The 17,956-nt window shown below is 38.3% G+C and overlaps 1 protein-coding gene across 1 annotated transcript in view; it reads left to right on the forward strand.

The window, feature by feature from the left end:
- Nucleotides 1–457: 457 nt before the first annotated feature.
- Nucleotides 458–17,956, forward strand: part of LOC127422653 (tyrosine-protein kinase ABL1-like) — a 68,839-nt gene continuing 51,340 nt past the window's right edge. The window contains exon 1 of the mRNA XM_051666427.1: nucleotides 458–1,762. Within this exon, the coding sequence (XP_051522387.1) occupies nucleotides 1,627–1,762 (136 nt within the window). The 5' untranslated portion in view covers nucleotides 458–1,626. The remainder of the gene's footprint in view (nucleotides 1,763–17,956) is intronic.

Raw genomic sequence — 17,956 nt, forward strand, 5'->3', positions numbered from 1 at the left:
GTATTGCCTGAATCAGGATCTTTAGATCCATCTGTGTATATTTGAATTTTTGAGAAACATTTCTGGTCCAAATACTGACGCACTATTGTATCTTTTTAAAGTCATCTGTTTTTGTCATTTATTCCGTCTAGCACCTGAAAGTCAATTGTTGGCATTAGGAAAAGCCATGGAGGTGTTACTGACATGACAACAGTTGAGCTAACTTTGATATTACTTATTCCTATTTGTTCTGCCTCCTTATTTGCTTTCCATCCAAAGCTATTCAGGTTCATATACTCATATTCCCAACAGTTCTCAAAAACTCTTTTGACTGGATGTGATTCTAACTGTCCTTTTATAGAAATCCAATATGCCATTTCCAGCTTAATTCTTCGAATTTCCAATGGCATCTCACTATTTCCACTTGTATGAGTAGGAAACCGAACTGAATGTTGGCGGAAGAGCGCGGCGTGTGACGTCACCAGCGCTGCTCGCGTGCGTAAATATGGCGGTTCCTGCGACGACGAGCGACTGCAAGAAAAGTGCCGAAAAATAGGAAATAAAGGGAAGACATGAGGAAAGTTGACATTAAAAACTCTGCGACCGAATCTAATGGGTGATCGGTGCTGAAAAGCGCCCGAAAGGACATAAATAAGAGGGGGAAAGAGAGTTTATACTCGCCTGTGGAGAGAGAGATGCACGCGGAAGTGACGAGAGACTTTAACAACTAAAACTCAAACTAACACTACAAATCAAAGTCTCACACATGGACAGTTAAACTGGATAAAAGTGTCCGGATGAACTTTTGAGTGGTCCTGTGAGTGTTCAGACATGTTAAAGTTATCTCTCAAAAGTAAGACCTTTAATGAAGAGGAATAACTTTTAAGTTCACAACTGATGCAGAAGTTTAATAACTACTGATCATTCAGATATGACTGCAAAAAACAACCACATAAACGCATCTGTTTAAACGTTTTTGCACGTTTCGAATCAAAATCTTCTTGACGTGCCAGTTGGACTGTCAATTGAATAATGATGATAATTTTATGCACATCAGGATATCTTTATCGATTATTGACGTCTCTGCTGTGTCAGTAGTTCAGGTGCATATGAATATTCATTAATACTGACGTCACTATGACTGACAGCTCATCAACACTAGCTGACTCAGAGCAGGTCAGGGTGTGTTTTTTGTTTTTAGTATTGTGACGTCGTTATGACATCATGTGTTTGTCCTGGGGGTCGCCATGAGGGTGATTTTGCCTTCATCATCATCCTCCTCCTCCTTAATTATAATTATAGTCTTCAGATTCAGTAATCTGGACTAGGTCGCTGAGAGATGGATACAAGTCTGACATTCACAGTAAATTAATGCATTTTATTATCACCTTTGATTAAATTAACATTCACCCCATAGTGCCATGAATATCTACTTAAAATCTGTAACTGCCCAGTAATTGTCAGAAATTAGATTTCCACACTCATTCAGCAGTCAATGCATGAGACTGACAGGGGGATCTGTTGTGGACGTGGACCGTGTCCCATCACTGGACCGTCCTGTGTGACACTGAAGGAGGACACGTTCACTGAGGACTGTCTGTCCATCACCGCTCTCACTCTCAGACTGAGTCCGGCACTCATGCCCTTATGGGGCAGCAGCCGGGGAAGTTTGTTGGGGACCAGAGGAGACCGAGTCTGCCAGCGCTGCCCTTCATCAAGGGTGCCGTGAAGAGAGAGACGACACGGCAGGGAGCCCAACACTGTAATGTGTTCACCGTTCATGGTGAGTTGACATACTTTTCTAAAGCTCACATGTTTACAGCACTCAAAAAATGAAGTCATTACACTTGATTGAATTTGAGAGAGTTTTTATAAAATAATAATTATAATTTCAGTATAACTGTTCTCCCTATCAAGTCCCATGCAAAGTGTGTTGGGAAATGTTAATTCACTGCCCAGTTTCATCAATGCTACAGAAAGAATTCATGTAGTCCCAACTCAAATGGATTATGTAAAGTTTATTTTAACTAATTTAAATGAATAGAACACAGTGAAATCAAGTTGTGACAAAATGTTTCAGAATTGTGTTGCTTTAGTACATTTTAATTAAGTAAATTGAACAAGCAGCAAAAATCGTTTTTTATTTTTTTCGAGTGAGTGATGAATGGAGATGTTTGTGCTGTATAGTAGGGTTGCCACGGTGTACGGTGTTACAGGTTTTACTTGGTACAAGGTGTGAAATTTGATACCAGGTAAAAGGGGGAAACATTATAAATGGAACTTCCAGTACCAATACAATAGCCTAATGAATAGAATAGCCTTAAATAAAGAATAGTTGCCTAATGAAGAGTTTGTGACCCATGATAAATGAACCTAAATAACGCATTGAAAGCCAGATGTTCTTTACCAACGTATCAAATTACACAGGAAAAAAGGACACGCACTGACAGAAGACGTTTAATTGCAGGTAGCGAATATAATGTGCATGGTGAGTAACTGTAAGACGTCTCAGATTCGGAATGACACAAAAAATGCTGTTAGACACACAGACACGCGCTTGAAGAAACACACTTTATTATGTTTTTAAGAACAGATGACAGAAAAGCCTTCTATTCAGAGAAAATTCTAGAGACTGTTGTGCGTGAAAATCCTAGGAGATCAGCAGTTACAGAAATACAGTTGAAGTCAGTGGATAAACCTTAGCCAAATACATTTAAACTCTTTTTCACAATTCCTGATATTTAATCGTAGAAAACGTTCCCTGTCTTAGGTCAGTTAGGATCACTCCTTTATTTTAAGAATGTGAAATGTCAGAATAATTTAATTAATTTTTTAATTTAATTTAATTTTTTTTTAATTAATTTAATTTAATTAATTTAATTTTTTTTTTTTAATTTTAATTTAATTTAATTAATTAAATTAATAGTAGAGACAATGATTTATTTCAGCTTTTATTTCTTTCATCACATTCCCAGTGGGTCAGAAGTTTACATACACTTTGTTAGTATTTGGTAGCATTGCCTTTAAATTGTTTAACTTGGGTCAAACGTTTTGGGTATCCTTCCACAAGCTTCTCACAATAAGCTGCTGGAATTTTGGCCCATTCCTCCAGACAGAACTGGTGTAACCGAGTCAGGTTTGTAGGCCTCCTTGCTCGCACACGCTTTTTCAGTTCTGCCCACAAATTTTCTATTGGATTGAGGTCAGGGCTTTGTGATGGCCACTTCAATACCTTGACTTTGTTGTCCTTAAAGAGCACCTATTATGGTTTTTCAAATATTACCTAGTGTGTTATAAAGTTTCAAAAATCAAAGTGCACGAAATATGGAGTTATTGACACCCAAAAGAAAGAACCGATTCTGAACACATGAAACGAGTTGTTAGTAATTCCAGACTTCCTGTACTAACCTACGTAATTTGGTAACAAAAAACCCGCCTCTGGTCTGTTTACATGTACAGCCAGTGCAGGCTGTTAGCGTGTTAGCTGTTAGCCTCTGCTAACCGGCTAACTCACATTATTATCAAACTACATATAAACTTACCACAGAGAAACGTCCTGTTCTCATCTTGCTTGCGATGGTGGTTCGGGTTGATCTTCCGATATATCACTATCGGACTCGGGCTCAAATTGGTAAGGTAAAACAGAAATTTATTCAGACGGAGCTGAAACTCGGATATGGAAGTGGCCGTTTCCTTTCCGACACACGCTATAAGCGGTAGACCAATCACAACAGACTGGGACATCTGACCAATCAGAGCAGAGTAGGCTCTCTGAAAGGAGGAGTTTAGAATGAATCCTTTAGAACAGATCATTGAACGAGTCGTTTTTGACACTGGGAAAAAAAGGTAATGCTGCAATTTAAATTATGAGCAAATTAAAGTGTTTTTTGACCTTGGTTGCATATAAATCTATTGTATGAGACCTTAAAAACAAAATTAGGCACGTTTAAAAATCATAATAGGTGCACTTTAAGCCATTTTGCCACAAATTTGGAGTTATGCTTGGGGTCGTTGTCCATTTGGAAGACCCATTTGCGACTGAGCTTTAACATCCTGGCTGATGTCTTGAGATGTGCTTCAATATATCCACATAATTTTCCTTCCTCATGATGCCATCTATTTTGTGAAGTGCACCAGTCCCTCCTGCAGCAAAGCACCCCCACAACATGATGCTGCCACCCCCATGCTTCACGGCTGGGATGGTGTTCTTTGGATAGCAAGCCTCACCCTTTTTCCTCCAAACATAACGATGGTTATTATGGCCATTTTGTTTCATTAGACCAGAGGACATTTCTCCGAAAAGTAAGATCTTTGTCCCCATGTGCACTTGCAAACTGTAGTCTGGCTTTTTTATGGTGGTTTTGGAGCAGTGGCTTCTTCCTTGCTGAGCAGCCTTTCAGGTTATGTTGACATTGGACTCATTTTACTGTGGATATAGATACTTGTCTACCTGTTTCATCCAGCATCTTCACAAGGTGCTGTTGTTCTGGGATTGATTTGCACTTTTCATATCAAACTACGTTCATCTCTAGGAGACAGAATGTCGTATATTCTTCCTGAGCGGTATGATGGCTGCATGGTCCCATGGTGTTTATACTTGCGTACTATTGTTTGTACAGATGAACATGGTACCTTCAAGCGTGTGGAAATTGCTCCCAAGGATGAACCAGACTTGTGGAGGTCCACGATTTTTTTTTTTCTGAGGTCTTGGCTGATTTCTTTTGATTTTCCCATGATGTCAAGCAAAAAGGCACTGAGTTTGAAGGTAGGCCTTAAAATACATCCACAGGTACACCTCCAATTCAGTACACCTCCTATCAGAAGCTAATTGTCTAAAGGCTTGACAACATTTTCTGGAATTTTCCAAGCTGCTTAAAGGGGACCTATTATGCAAAATTCACTTTTACATGGTGTTTGAACATAAATTTGAGTCAGCAGTGTGTGTACACAACCACCCTACAATGTTAAAAGTCCACCCACTCCTCTTTCTTATATTTCTATTAATCAAAAACAGTGTCTCAAAATGACTGGTTTTCGTATCCGCTCTAAAGTGACGTCATTTTAGAGCAAGCCACGCCCACGACTGGTGATGGACTCCACCCTGTTATCATAGATCCTCCCCTGAGTGATCGACACACAGTCTGCCATTTTTTTCCGCGCTGGAGCTGCTACAGTGAGAAGAATAATGTCTCAACTTCGTAAGCGTCATAAGTGTTCTGTTGTTGGCTGTAAAAGTGAACATAAGAGTCTTCATGTACTCCCGGCAACTGAAGACGCAGTGGACAAGTTTTGTTTTTGCCCCAAAACATACCAAAATTTGTGTATGTTTGTGCAAATCATTTTACACCAGACTGCTTTATGAATGAGGGTCAATATAAAGCAGGATTTTCTAAATATTTGACTCTCAAGCATGGATCAGTACCAACTGTTTGTGTTCCAACTTTATATCCTGAAGATGTAAGTATCGCACTTTATATTTTGTGAGTGTTTGCTAATCGCCTTTCCGAATGTTTAACTGATTCCACGGCTAATGCAGCTAAAGTTACCATTGCCTCTGATTGTATTCACGGAGACCAGAGCTATGTCGTTATAGCTTGTTTGCACATGACGTCACGTCACTGCGTTGCTGTGGCGTGAAATGCAGATGGAGGGCAGCAAGTGATTTTCTACATAAGAAGCACTATCACAAACTCAAAATGCCTATGTTTTGCGTCGTTTACGGTTGCTCATACATATATGGCTGAACTCCGGTATTTACGGTGTCAGTCATAGTGGTTCTGATTTGTTGTTGCTATAGTATCCGAAGCACGAGCTATAAAGGCACAGCCCTCTTCCGGAAAGGGGGCAGGGAGCAGCAGCTCATTTGCATTTAAAGAGACACACACGAAAACAGCTTGTTTTTGATTCCACCCAAAAAGAGGCATTTACAACATGGTATAATAAATGATCCGTGGGGTATTTTGAGCTGAAACTTCACAGACACATTCTGGGGACACCTGAGACTTATATTACATCTTGTAAAAAGGGGCATAATAGGTCTCCTTTAAAGGCACAGTTAACTTAATGTAAACTTTTGACCCACTGGAATTGCGATATAGTCAATTAAAAGTGAAACAATCTGTCTGTAAACAACTGTTGGAAAAATTACTTGTGTCATGCACAAAGTAAATGTCCTAAACGACTTGCTAAAACTATAGTTTGCTAATATGAAATCTGTGGAGTGGTTAAAAAATGAGTTTAAATGACTTCAACCTAAATGTATGTAAACTTCTGACTTCAACTGTACTCAAACCAGCCCATCTGGCACCAACAATCATCCATGCGATTATCTAAACAGCCAATCATGTGCAAATGCATAAAATCAGGCAGATACGGGTCAGGAGCTTCAGTTAATGTTCACATCAATCATCAGAATGGGGAAAAAAATTTGATCTCAGTGATTTGGACTGTGGCATAATTGTTGGTGCCAGATGGGCTGGTATGAGTATTTCTGTAACTGCTGATCTCCTGGGATTTTCACACACAACAGTCTCTAGAATTTACTCAGAATGGTGTCAAATACAAAAAACATCCAGTGAGCAGCAGTTCTGTGGATGGAAATGTCTTGTTGATGAGAGAGGTCAACAGAGAATGACCAGACTGGTTCGAACTGACAAAGTCTAAGTCTACATTTAGTTGGATGATTGTATTAATAGTTCATTTTTCACTTGTCGCTGCTTATTTCAATGAAGTAAAAACATGTTTTCAAAAATTGTGTGTGTGTGAGAGGGGGAGTGGGGTGAGAGAGAGAGAGAGGGAGAATCATGTGTGATTAGGCCATTTGAAAAATGTCTGCATGGGTGCACACCTTGTATATGATGTAAAAAGAGTGCAATTGTCTGTAAATTTCGATCAGAGTGTTTACATACAACAAAATATTGACCTAAGTGAACATTTTAACAACAGTTCTATTTGTGTGTGCGAAACTTATTTTTTCCATGGTAAGGGTGACCTTTGCATGGAATTGCCCTCTATTATATTGTATTAATTGTGAAATTGCAGAAATTCAAGGAATTGTATTTTATAGGTGTACATTTTTATCTTTGAGTAACGTTTCTCCTATCACTGAATTGTTGGTGTTTGAGGTATTTTAAAGCTGCTGTTCATGTTCAACAGGAGGTGTCAAAGTAGTATTTACTTAATGTAATATTTATGTAAATGTTGTGTAATATTGTGTAATATTTACTTTAACTTGAATCAGCATCATAAACTACTGATATCTGTCAAAATTATCTTGAATAGTTTAAAGAGAGTTACTAATCTTTTTATGCAGCAGTTAGGGGCATCAGGGGTCTTTCTCTGTGATATCATTTCCTGTCACATGGTCTTCTTGCACATAACAAAATGGCTCCTTGAATGGTGGTTACACCTACTTGATGCTTCAGGAAATTGACTTTGACAGGATCCCCCAAAATAATTGTATTCAGAACAATTGTGTTCCATTATTTTTATTTACTATTAAATAGTTCTAATGTAAGATTATGCCAAACTAGTTGATAGGGTGTTTTATTGAGAATTTCACCTTTTTTAAGCAAGTTTATTTGGTACAAATTTTTACGGTTACACCACATTGACATTTTTGCCATCGTTCCCCAAATATTCTCTCAAAATTGATTAAAACCAGAACTTTTAGGCTAGGTCCTCAATAAAAGAATGTATGCAAGTAATTTGTACATTTATTTTCAAATTTTAACCCTTTTAAATTTAACTAAACCATATGGACATAAAAAAAACTTCCATTACGTCATTGACCCAATAAAGATTTTTAATGAGTCACATGACGCCATGCGAGGAGTGGACGTGCAAACGGCAAGCTCTGCGCACTTTGCTAGTTTTAATACTATTTGTGTCATAAACCGGTGAGATTCGATACACCCTGATTCTTAACTGTTCTAGGAAGACAATATGTCAAAGAATTCAAAATCTTCGGGCTCTGGAGACAGTAAAAGACACTTATGTGCTCAAGCTGATTCCCCTCAGCGGCAGGCCGAAAGCTCCGGACTCCATTCGGACGGTGAACTGAAAGAAATCCGTGAATTGATGAATATGTCGGCAATGACGAAGGTCATTGCAGACTTGGAGGATCTTGCTGTGATACGTCGATCGATCACTTCCATGGAGACGAAATTCTCTTGAGTTGGTTACAAGAGTTGCGGATGTTGAGAAACAGATCAATTATCTGGAGTCATCAGAGAAGGAATTAGCTGCTAACCTGCTAGCGACCAAGGCAGATTTTTATCGCATCTGGGAAAAATTGGAGGATTTGGAGAATCGTAATCGACAAAACAACGTCCAAATTGTTGGAATTCCTGAGCATGAGGAAGGCTGAGATATGGAAAAATTCCAAGACAAGCTCTTCCCGAGTCTGCTCAACATAACAGGCCATAAGCTGGAAATCGAGTGAGCTTACAGGGTCCCGGCTCGGAGCTCTGTGGAGGGAGACAGGCCCCAATCAATTCTGTCCAAATTTCTGAGATCATCTGATAAAGATCTTGTTTTACACGAGGCGAGGAGTAAAGGAAGTCTTTCTTGGAAGAACCACAGCATTTTCTTGTTCCCAGACTTTGCAAATTTGACGAGAGAAACGTGAACGTTTCAAGGAATGCAAGAAACTCTTACATCAACGGAAGGTCGATTTTGCTCTGATGTTTCTGGCCAAACTGAGAATAGATATTAAGGATGGCCATAGAGAATTTACATGCCCACAGCAAGCATTGTCCTACATAAAGACATTGGAGTGAGTAAGCCATTTGGTGATTTTCATGTTGCCGCCTAGTGGTCCTGACTCACTGAACATTCTCTTGACTCTCCGAGGAATCTGGGCACCTTTTTCGTTTCGTTTTGTGCTGGTTCTGCCTAGCGGCTGGAGTTTGTTTTGTGTAGTATCATTTCTTTGGGACAGCTTGTGGATGAATCTGCTCGTTTTGGGTGCTTATGCATCCTGTTGGCTGGAGTTGGTTTTGTGCAATATTTCTTGCAGGACATTGGAGTGAGTTTGACTGCCCAAAGAACTGAACGGCCTGTTTTTTGTTTTGTTTTTGTTTTTCGTTTCCGCTAGCGGCTGGAGTTTGTTTTGTGGAGGAACACACCTTTGAGACAATTAAGTGGATGAATCTACACGTGTTTTTGTGTGTTTATTCCACTTATGGTCTGGAGTTTGTTTTATAGATTATCTGCTATTGTGTAATTCTGTTTAAAAAAAATTTGTATAGAAACCGACGGCAAAGTTGAGCAATCTGACGGCAAAGTTGTTGCGGGGGCTCTCGTAGGCATACATGGACTATTTGAGTTTAGAGGGATGAATGCAAGTTGGCGCTGTCATGTGCGGGGTTAATGTGCACGTTTTTCTTCTTTCTGTTTTTTTGTTCAGGGTTTGTTTGTTGCTCTAATGTTGGAATGTGGTCTTTATAATTTTATTTTTGAAACAATCAACTTTTTCTAATATGTCAAAATGTTAAATGTTAATATGAGTGGATTGTCTCTCTCCACGTGGAATGTGAATGGATTGGGGCACCCCATAAAAAGAAGGAAGGTTATTTCTTTTATTAAACGTGAGAAATATGATATAGTGTTTCTTCAAGAAACACATATTTCCCTGCAGGAAGCTGAACAATTTGGGAAGATATGGGGGTGGACATGTTTTATTTAGTGCTGGCTCAAATAAGAGCAGGGGAGTCACTATATTGATAAGTAAACATCTACAATTCAAATGTCTCAAACAGAGTAAAGATAAATTAGGAAGAGTAATTATTGTTTTAGCAGAAATGCAGGGGCAAAGTGTTATTTTGGCTAATATTTATGCACCTAATGCTGAAGATCAGGGCTTTTTCATAGATCTTGAAGGGATGTTGCAAGCCTTTGGCACCCCTCATGATATAATATTGGGAGGAGACTTTAATCTTTTGATGGACTCAGTCCTTGATCATAGTGAAGCAAAAGTGTGTAAGCCCCCTAGAGCAACATTGACGCTTCACAGGATGTGTAAAAATCTTGGTCTTACAGATATTTGGAGACTTTTGAACCCATCTGGTAGGGACTATATATATTTTTCATTAGTCATTAAGATTTATTCTAGAATAGATTTCTTTTTGATATCTAAGTTCCTCATTTCATCTGTTGTTGATTGCTCAATTGGAAGCATCTTATTCTCAGATCACGCCCTGGTGAGTTTAGAGGTGCTGCCACATACAGAGAAAAAGAAATCATGTAGTTGGTGCTTTAATGTATCCCTTTTGCAAAATTCCAACAAACGTTAAAGGCTGCAGTCAATGTTTATATGGAGATCAACTGGTCCTCAGTATTCTCTGTGGGCGTGGCTTTGTAGGCACTTAAGGCAGTTCTTAGGGGTCAGATCATACAGTATGCCTCATTCATCAAAAAATCCAAAGCACAAGAACTTGGGGAGTTGGAAGGGAATATTAAAAGTGCAGAGGCAGAGCTGAAGCGCCGAATGGCGTCTGATGGCCTCAGAGAGTTGATCCGATTGAAATACAGAGATAATACTATTTTGTCACGGAACGTGAAGTTTTGGCTATTCAGGGCAAGACAGTCATACTTTGAGTCGGGGGACAAAGGAGGGAAGCTTTTGACTAGATATATAAAGCAAAGAGAGAGTCTTTTTCAACCATTCCCTCAGTGAAATCTGCTGGTAGTAAAATATTTACCTCGCCCATTGATATTAATAATGCTTTTAAAGAATTCTATCTTGATCTCTATAGTTCCATGTCTTCGTCTACTGATGAAACCATTAGAACTCCCTAAACTGACGACTGAGCAATGAAATTCTCTTGATTCTGAGATAACCTTGGAGGAGCTTCACGAGGTAATTAAGGCCTTGCCTACAGACAAGGCTCCGGGGCCAGATGGTTTTACCGCTGAATTTTTTTTAGATCTTATGCTACAGAACCTCAATCCGGGTGGCGGAGGATGAATCCCAGTTGCCTCTGCATCTGAGACCATCAACCCGCGCATCTTATCATGTTATCATCCTTCGCTCAAACCAAACAAAATGTATATCTCCAATTTAATTTCCGCCTATAAAAATTTTCCGCCATCTTGGATTTTTCATAAAACCTACTTTTGCGAACTAGTCCTAGGTTTTTCATCCAGTCGGGACCAAACCAGTGCCAAACGATTCTATGGAGTCTCATTATCAAAAGTTTTCAAAAAAAGTTTGAACTTTCGACTCGAGCTAGCTACGGTATGCGAAAACTACGGAAGTAGGAGTGGCCAATTTTACGTAAATGGCTATAACTCTTGAAGGAAATTAGATATCTTCACCAAACCTGGCATGCTTATGTAAGAGGTCACTCTTTGGTCGCCCAGAAAAGGTGGCATGGTTTTGCCACTTGGTGGCGCTATAATACCAAAAAACATGAAATTGGCTGTAACTATGAAACCGTTAATCCTATTGACTTAAAAATTGGCATACATTGTCTTTGTCTCAGCTTCCATCATTGTGTATATGGACATTCACATATGTTGAAAAACATGGCCGCCATTGGCCAATCAAATTTCAGCAGCTATTACATAAGGTTAACAATGACCGATCGGAACGAAACTTGGTGGACCTATTTGACGCTGAAAGAGTTGTACAAAGTTTAAAAAAAAAATCGGCCACTAGGTGGTGCTATCACGGTTTTTGTAGGTGTTAATGGTTGTATAAAATGTAGAGTTGTGAAAAAACACAAGTAATATATATCACCTGATAGTTCTTCTCATTCAAAACAACTTTGCCTCAAGAAGCATTGGTGTCTTTCAAACGTTCTGTAAATATTTCAGATAATGTTAAAAACCTACTTTTGTGAACTAGTCCTAGGTTTTTCGCCCGATCGGAAGCAAACCAGTGCAGAAATATACTCTGGAGTCTGATTATCAATAATTATTAAAAAAAAGTTGACATTTCGACTCACTGTTTCGCCCGCTAAGCTCCGAACCTCCTCAAGTCCTAGAAACGCCCCTGGTCACGTGTGAAACGCCGCATTAACAGTACAGTACACAAACTTTTCATATTCGCAATACCTCTCCCACTGCATCGTTATTAACTGCTGAATCAAGTTTGTTGTCTTGCAGCACTATGCCAGTGTTCCCCACACTCCATGATGTCATGACAGTGCTGCTGATGTCTTAAAGGAGCTGCACATCTTTTGCGACTTGAGCAATCGGTTTATGCGATCGGCCAAATTACCGATCACCGATCGAGTCATAGGACGTAAATATCGGCCTCCTTACCAACAACACAAATAAAGTTTATAAAGTTCGTGTCGATGCACCGTGTGTAGACAGCCTGAAGCCGTTGCGTCGTGTTAACAGACACGCCCGGTGTAAACAGGATGTCAGCACTATAAACTATCACACAGTCATGACATATGAAATGTTTATGAATTAAACTGTTTACTCATGGTTTTTGCGATCGCGTCCAATTTTTTACCCCATCTTTCAATAACAGTTCCTTTGCAAAGATTGAATTGACTGGTATGTTATGAGCCGAACATACAATCCTCTCTAAAATATGATAAAGACACATCCACATCCAGTTTCCAGTATCATTCCTTCATGTTTTCATACACCAACAACTAAAAAGTGCAGATGGGTGAAAGAATGCGTCCATGAAACGTTTGTGCTCAGCTGAATGACAGAGAGCTTCTCCTCTTCAGAGTTGTAACTTGACACCATGTCTTTTAAAAGCGGCCCAGGATATGTATCAATGGTCAGAGACGTCTGTCTGAGCATGTTTATGTAGAAAACATTTAAATCCAGACGGGCACATGAAGGTGTCCTGTGTAAGTCCACTTTGGATGAATCTCCCATGACAGGCCCGTCTCTCTCCTCTTCACCTGTGTGACTGACTGAGCTCCAGTGGGCGGGGCCAAGGGTGCAGTGATGGAAAAATAGGCATTGCATATGCAGATGTATTTGGTTCGTGACGTCACAAGTGCCACGAATTCTAAACGAGACGTTTTTGCAGCTTGGTTTAAATAAATGCTTTTCTATTAAGGAGGAAGTTTTCAGTTCTGAAACTTACAGTATGTTTTTATATTACAGTGAACTCTTATATGTCAGAAGATCAAGGAACATTTGATTTGATGTCATGACCCCTTTAAACTGTTTTCTTTTTGTTATATGAAGGTCACATTAAAACTGAATTGGAAACTTTTTACCAGACCATCATCATTATTTTTGGAACTTTTCAGATGTTTTTTTATGCATAGATTTGACTGTTTTAGCCTTGTCCCAAACAAAGACATTTAAAAATTAAACTATAGAAACAAACATCTGTATCTAGTTCACAACATCAAGCGGTTTAAACCATTTTTTACTGCAACTATTTATTTAAGCAGTGTCCTAATCAGCCAAAGACTTTAATCTCTCCACTGCACCTCACAAATACAGGAACATTACTCACAGTAGAGGATTTAACATCTGACAGTGATCATCTTGAAATGTATTGTTGATGCGGTCCTTCGATGGCTGAAATAGCAGACTGGCAGATTAAAAAATTGTTTTTATTGTCAACGACGGATCTCTTGCTGCTTTTTTTTTTGTGTGTGTGTGTGTGTATATAGGATTACTATATTACTAAAACATTTTGTTTTTAGTTTACCAGGGATGGACCTACTCGTATTCAGTTTCTATTGAATAGTTTTTCTTTGGGAAGTTTTGCAATCATTAAAGTAAGTAACTTTAAACATTTGCTGTCCTTGTTTCTGAGGATTTTAAATATTATTGTGTGTTTCTAAAATATTAAGGCATGAGAGAGTAATGTCCTGTACATATGCTGTAGCTATCCATTTCCCAAACTTTTTTTATGCATTTTCACTTTGTCGATAACAAAATAGCGCGAAAAGTGGATGGAAAGTAGGTTACTGTCTTCAGTTTGACACTAAGATTCTTTTTTTTTATTTTATCTTAATATAGAGAATATTTTGTTAGCCTATACTTGATTTAAAGTATTTAAAAAAAAAAATAGGTTTTTGAATAAGCCTTTAAAATCTGTTTATGTCAGCAAAAACTAGGCAAAGTGATATTACTGGGAAGAGGAAAATTCAATTAATAGTGACAGTGTGCAGATAGCTTACATATAGCCAGTTATGACAGAGATCCTGATAAAAGGTGAAATGATCAGGATCGGTATCGGCCGATCATATTAGACAAGAAGATCGGTGATTGGTATCGGCAGTAAAAATCCTGATCAGAGCATTCCTAGTTGTTTGCAGTAGTAGTGCCAGCACATGCAATGCAAAATGAAACGGACATCTGTTTACTGTTGGCGTGACGCCACAAAGGACACTTCCATGGTAGACAGCATCATTGATTTTAATGGGTTCATATTACTTTTGACGCGACTCTCGCGTCCGGTGTAGACAGGGTGTGAGTGTTTATAGATGTGCTTGAGATGAACAATTTAATATATTCGGATGCAATGTGTTGGATATGCGTTGTGTAACCTCAGAAATTTAGTTTTATAATGTTGTTGAGCTTGTTCATTTTCTTCAGACTGAGTTTCAAAAATGGCTGTATTTTAGGGGCTGCACGATGTTAGCCAATCATAACAGTGGGCGTTTACGTTGAAGTTTTAATGAGGTGTTTAGACCAAAAACGAGCGTTTCAGACAGAGGGCCTAAAAACAGGGTGGAAAGTTATAATTTATTACTAAATCATTTTAATGTTTAAAAATGAAAAAAAAAAACTTTACTAACATTATCAGTGGACCTCAGGAAAGATAATAAAACTATAATAAAATTATTTTATTAAAAATAATAAAAAAGAGCATTTCATGACCCCTTTAAATTTGTTAGTTTTTATGAAAATCAACCCCTGGGACATGAAGGTGCCTCAAGTTGAAGGAACACCCATTGGTTTACATATATATGCAACTGTCCACTCATAAAAATGCTTCTATTTTGCACTGTTTTATAATTAAATACAAGTATTTTCATTATATATTCTATTATCAGCATAATAAAGGGTAGTAAATGGTTAAAAAAAAATTTAATTAACTTCAAAATGTCTTAGTATCTGCTTTGTGGCCCATCTGCTTTAATAAGCTGCACTTGATCCATCTTATCCAGCATGAATTGATTTTAATAGCATTAAATGATATCTCAGATTGTTGTGTTCTTATGAGGTGTCTTACACAACAGGTGTCAGATCAGGGGTGCTGTGACAACGGTTCAGGCTTGTTACTAGAAGGTTGCTGGTTCGAACCTCGCAGGAAGGCACTTTGAATAAAAGCTTAATGACTAATTACTCACTGAAGAGTACAAACAAAGAGACATACAGTATATAGCTGGAGTTACAGTAGGAGGATGTTTTTTTTACACATTAATCTGGATGAATTGCGAGGGCATGTGAGTCACACACACACAGAGAGAGCAGATGTTGTCTGTGTTAGTATGGCATGTTCACATGTTCAGATAGCACAGGCATGTGTAAACCTGTCAGTGTGCAGATTGTGTTCTCATCCTACTGCTGTGGGGTGGATTGTTACATGAAAGAGTGCTCTTTTCTGTCACATTATTCCCTGGAGACTTTATTATCTTCTACTAACAGGTCTAATGTATTGATTCAGTTGTTCTGATCATATGGATTTTTTTGTCCTTTTTGCCTGTAATGTATGGAATCTGTGCAATCTAGGCACTGGCCACGTTCACACAGTTCGGTGTTTGGGTCTCGAAATGTCCCGCTCGTACAACAGCTTACAGTAGCAGCTTGAATACTGGGTTAGGCTATTTAATAAAAAGTAGGGATGCATGATATATCGGCAGCCGAGGCATTATTGGCCGATAACCATGACAAATAAAATAATATTATCACTTGAAAGTGAAATTTTCACATATCATTTGTTACGGTTTATTTGCTTGTGGCTGAGAGGTTTCAGGAGTGACAACCACATTTAAATACCAGAGTGAATCCCCTAAATATTCATTTCATATGTGTAGGGATACAGGAGTTACTCCTGCAATTGCGATGTAGTGACAATCGCATTGTCAATCCTGAATATTTTGGGAGTTAATTAGAATTGTAGAATGCGATTGTCACTCCCATATTTTACTGAACTGTGCGTGTACAGAACAGGATTAAGCACTGAAAGGTGAACTGACAGCTGTATTTATCTGCAGTGTGTACGTGGTCTCTGACTGCTTGTGGCTTCTTTCCTTCAAACAGACACTGAATAAGCAGTTCGTTATATGGTCTAATGTGCTTATTAAACCACAAAAGGCTACCATTTAATCCTTAAATTTATATTGTCTGCATATGCTGCGTGCTTCAATATGAATGAGCTCTCTGCTTTGTGTCATTATTACACACATACACAGCGCACTTGATGCTCATGATTAGTGATCGGCCGGCCGATATTATCGCCAATATTAGCCTTTCACCGATATATCGGTAACGGTGTATATTTTACCGATATGCGCCTACATGAATTTTTTTCAGAACATATAATGCAGAAAACAATGCTTTAGAATTGGTGTCATAGCGTAGTTTGTCCAGCAAAGCGTGTTCCGACTCCATTGTTTACAGAGCTGACGGCGGCTCTGCAGACAGGGCGGAGTTAAGCGGTGTCATCACAGTAAGTTGTTAACTAGTCTGTTAAATACATACTGGAAACTTAATAAACAATGACCCCATCATTTTCCCTTTTCAATATTACTAATATAACGTTAACCCTGTCCCTGACAACCATGTCACTCATGTTTATCACATCTGTTTGCTGTTAGCCAGCTATAGTTTGTCAGTGCAGTCAGTAATGTAGCAGATTGAAAGGTAAACTTTAGAGCATCTTTTTGCAGCTCAGTAGACAACAGTGTATTGTGTCTGATGAGTGTTGATTTCATGCTATGTTGTTACGTAGTTGGTGAGACGCAATGCTGGAAAGTAAAATAAACAACGTCTGTCTTTTACTCTCTGTGACAACGAGCTTATATCTAACTAGCTAATCATGTAGCTACTTTCAGTAACTACGTTTCCATCCAAGGATTTTTTGCGGAAAAATTTTTAGCACATCAAAATAAAGCCGATGGAAACGCAAATTAACGCTAAAATTTCACAAGTGTCGACATAATATTTTTCCATTTAACTCTAGCGCATAAACTCTGTTGATACATCAAATGTCACAAAAAACTGGTTTGAAAACACTTTTTGTTGAGAAAATTGCCATTAACGCAAAAATGTAGTGTCACATGATAGAATTTACCCCAATCATTGCCTGTGTTAATCATGACGACAAGGTATACATCCTTGAAAGCCAATTTATTGTACGCAATTATGGATTGATCTGAACGGCATAAAGATCCAATCACTGCAAACATGACACTTCCAGGAGTGCCAACACAAATATCTCGTATCATGACATGCACATTGACAAGTTCACGGAGAACAAATTAACTGCCACTGTTTGCGATTAATTTAATTTGCGGTAGACATCCATTTATTTATTAAAGTTGCTTTTCCACACCATTCAAAATAATAGATGGCAGTCATGGATTTAGCCCACAATACAAAAAACATATTTCTGTGCACAAATCTTTACATTTAAAAATAAAAACACAATACTAGGAGAAAAGCATCAATGTGCTTTTTTGGAACACTAACATATAGTCCAATTCTATAAAATTATTGTTTATACTTTTGAAAAAATGCCGGCAAAATTCCTTGTATTAAATTAAATAAATTACCAAACGAAAAATATATTTTTAGACCTATATATGCCTTTTCTTTACACAAATTAGCCGTACCCTGTTCTGTAGACGAATAAAGTCGGCTGAATGACATTTTCTACACTTCAAGACTATAAACAGAACTATTTGTCCAATGCAAAGTTCACTTTCAGAAAATGAGCTTTTGAACCTTTTAAAATGTTTTTAAACTTTTTTACCTCAGATCGCATTTGCTGAGCTTCTTCAGAAAATGTAAATTGCATTATGACGCTAAA

This window comes from Myxocyprinus asiaticus, chromosome 3, assembly GCF_019703515.2.
Source record: "Myxocyprinus asiaticus isolate MX2 ecotype Aquarium Trade chromosome 3, UBuf_Myxa_2, whole genome shotgun sequence".
NCBI lineage: Eukaryota > Metazoa > Chordata > Actinopteri > Cypriniformes > Catostomidae > Myxocyprinus > Myxocyprinus asiaticus.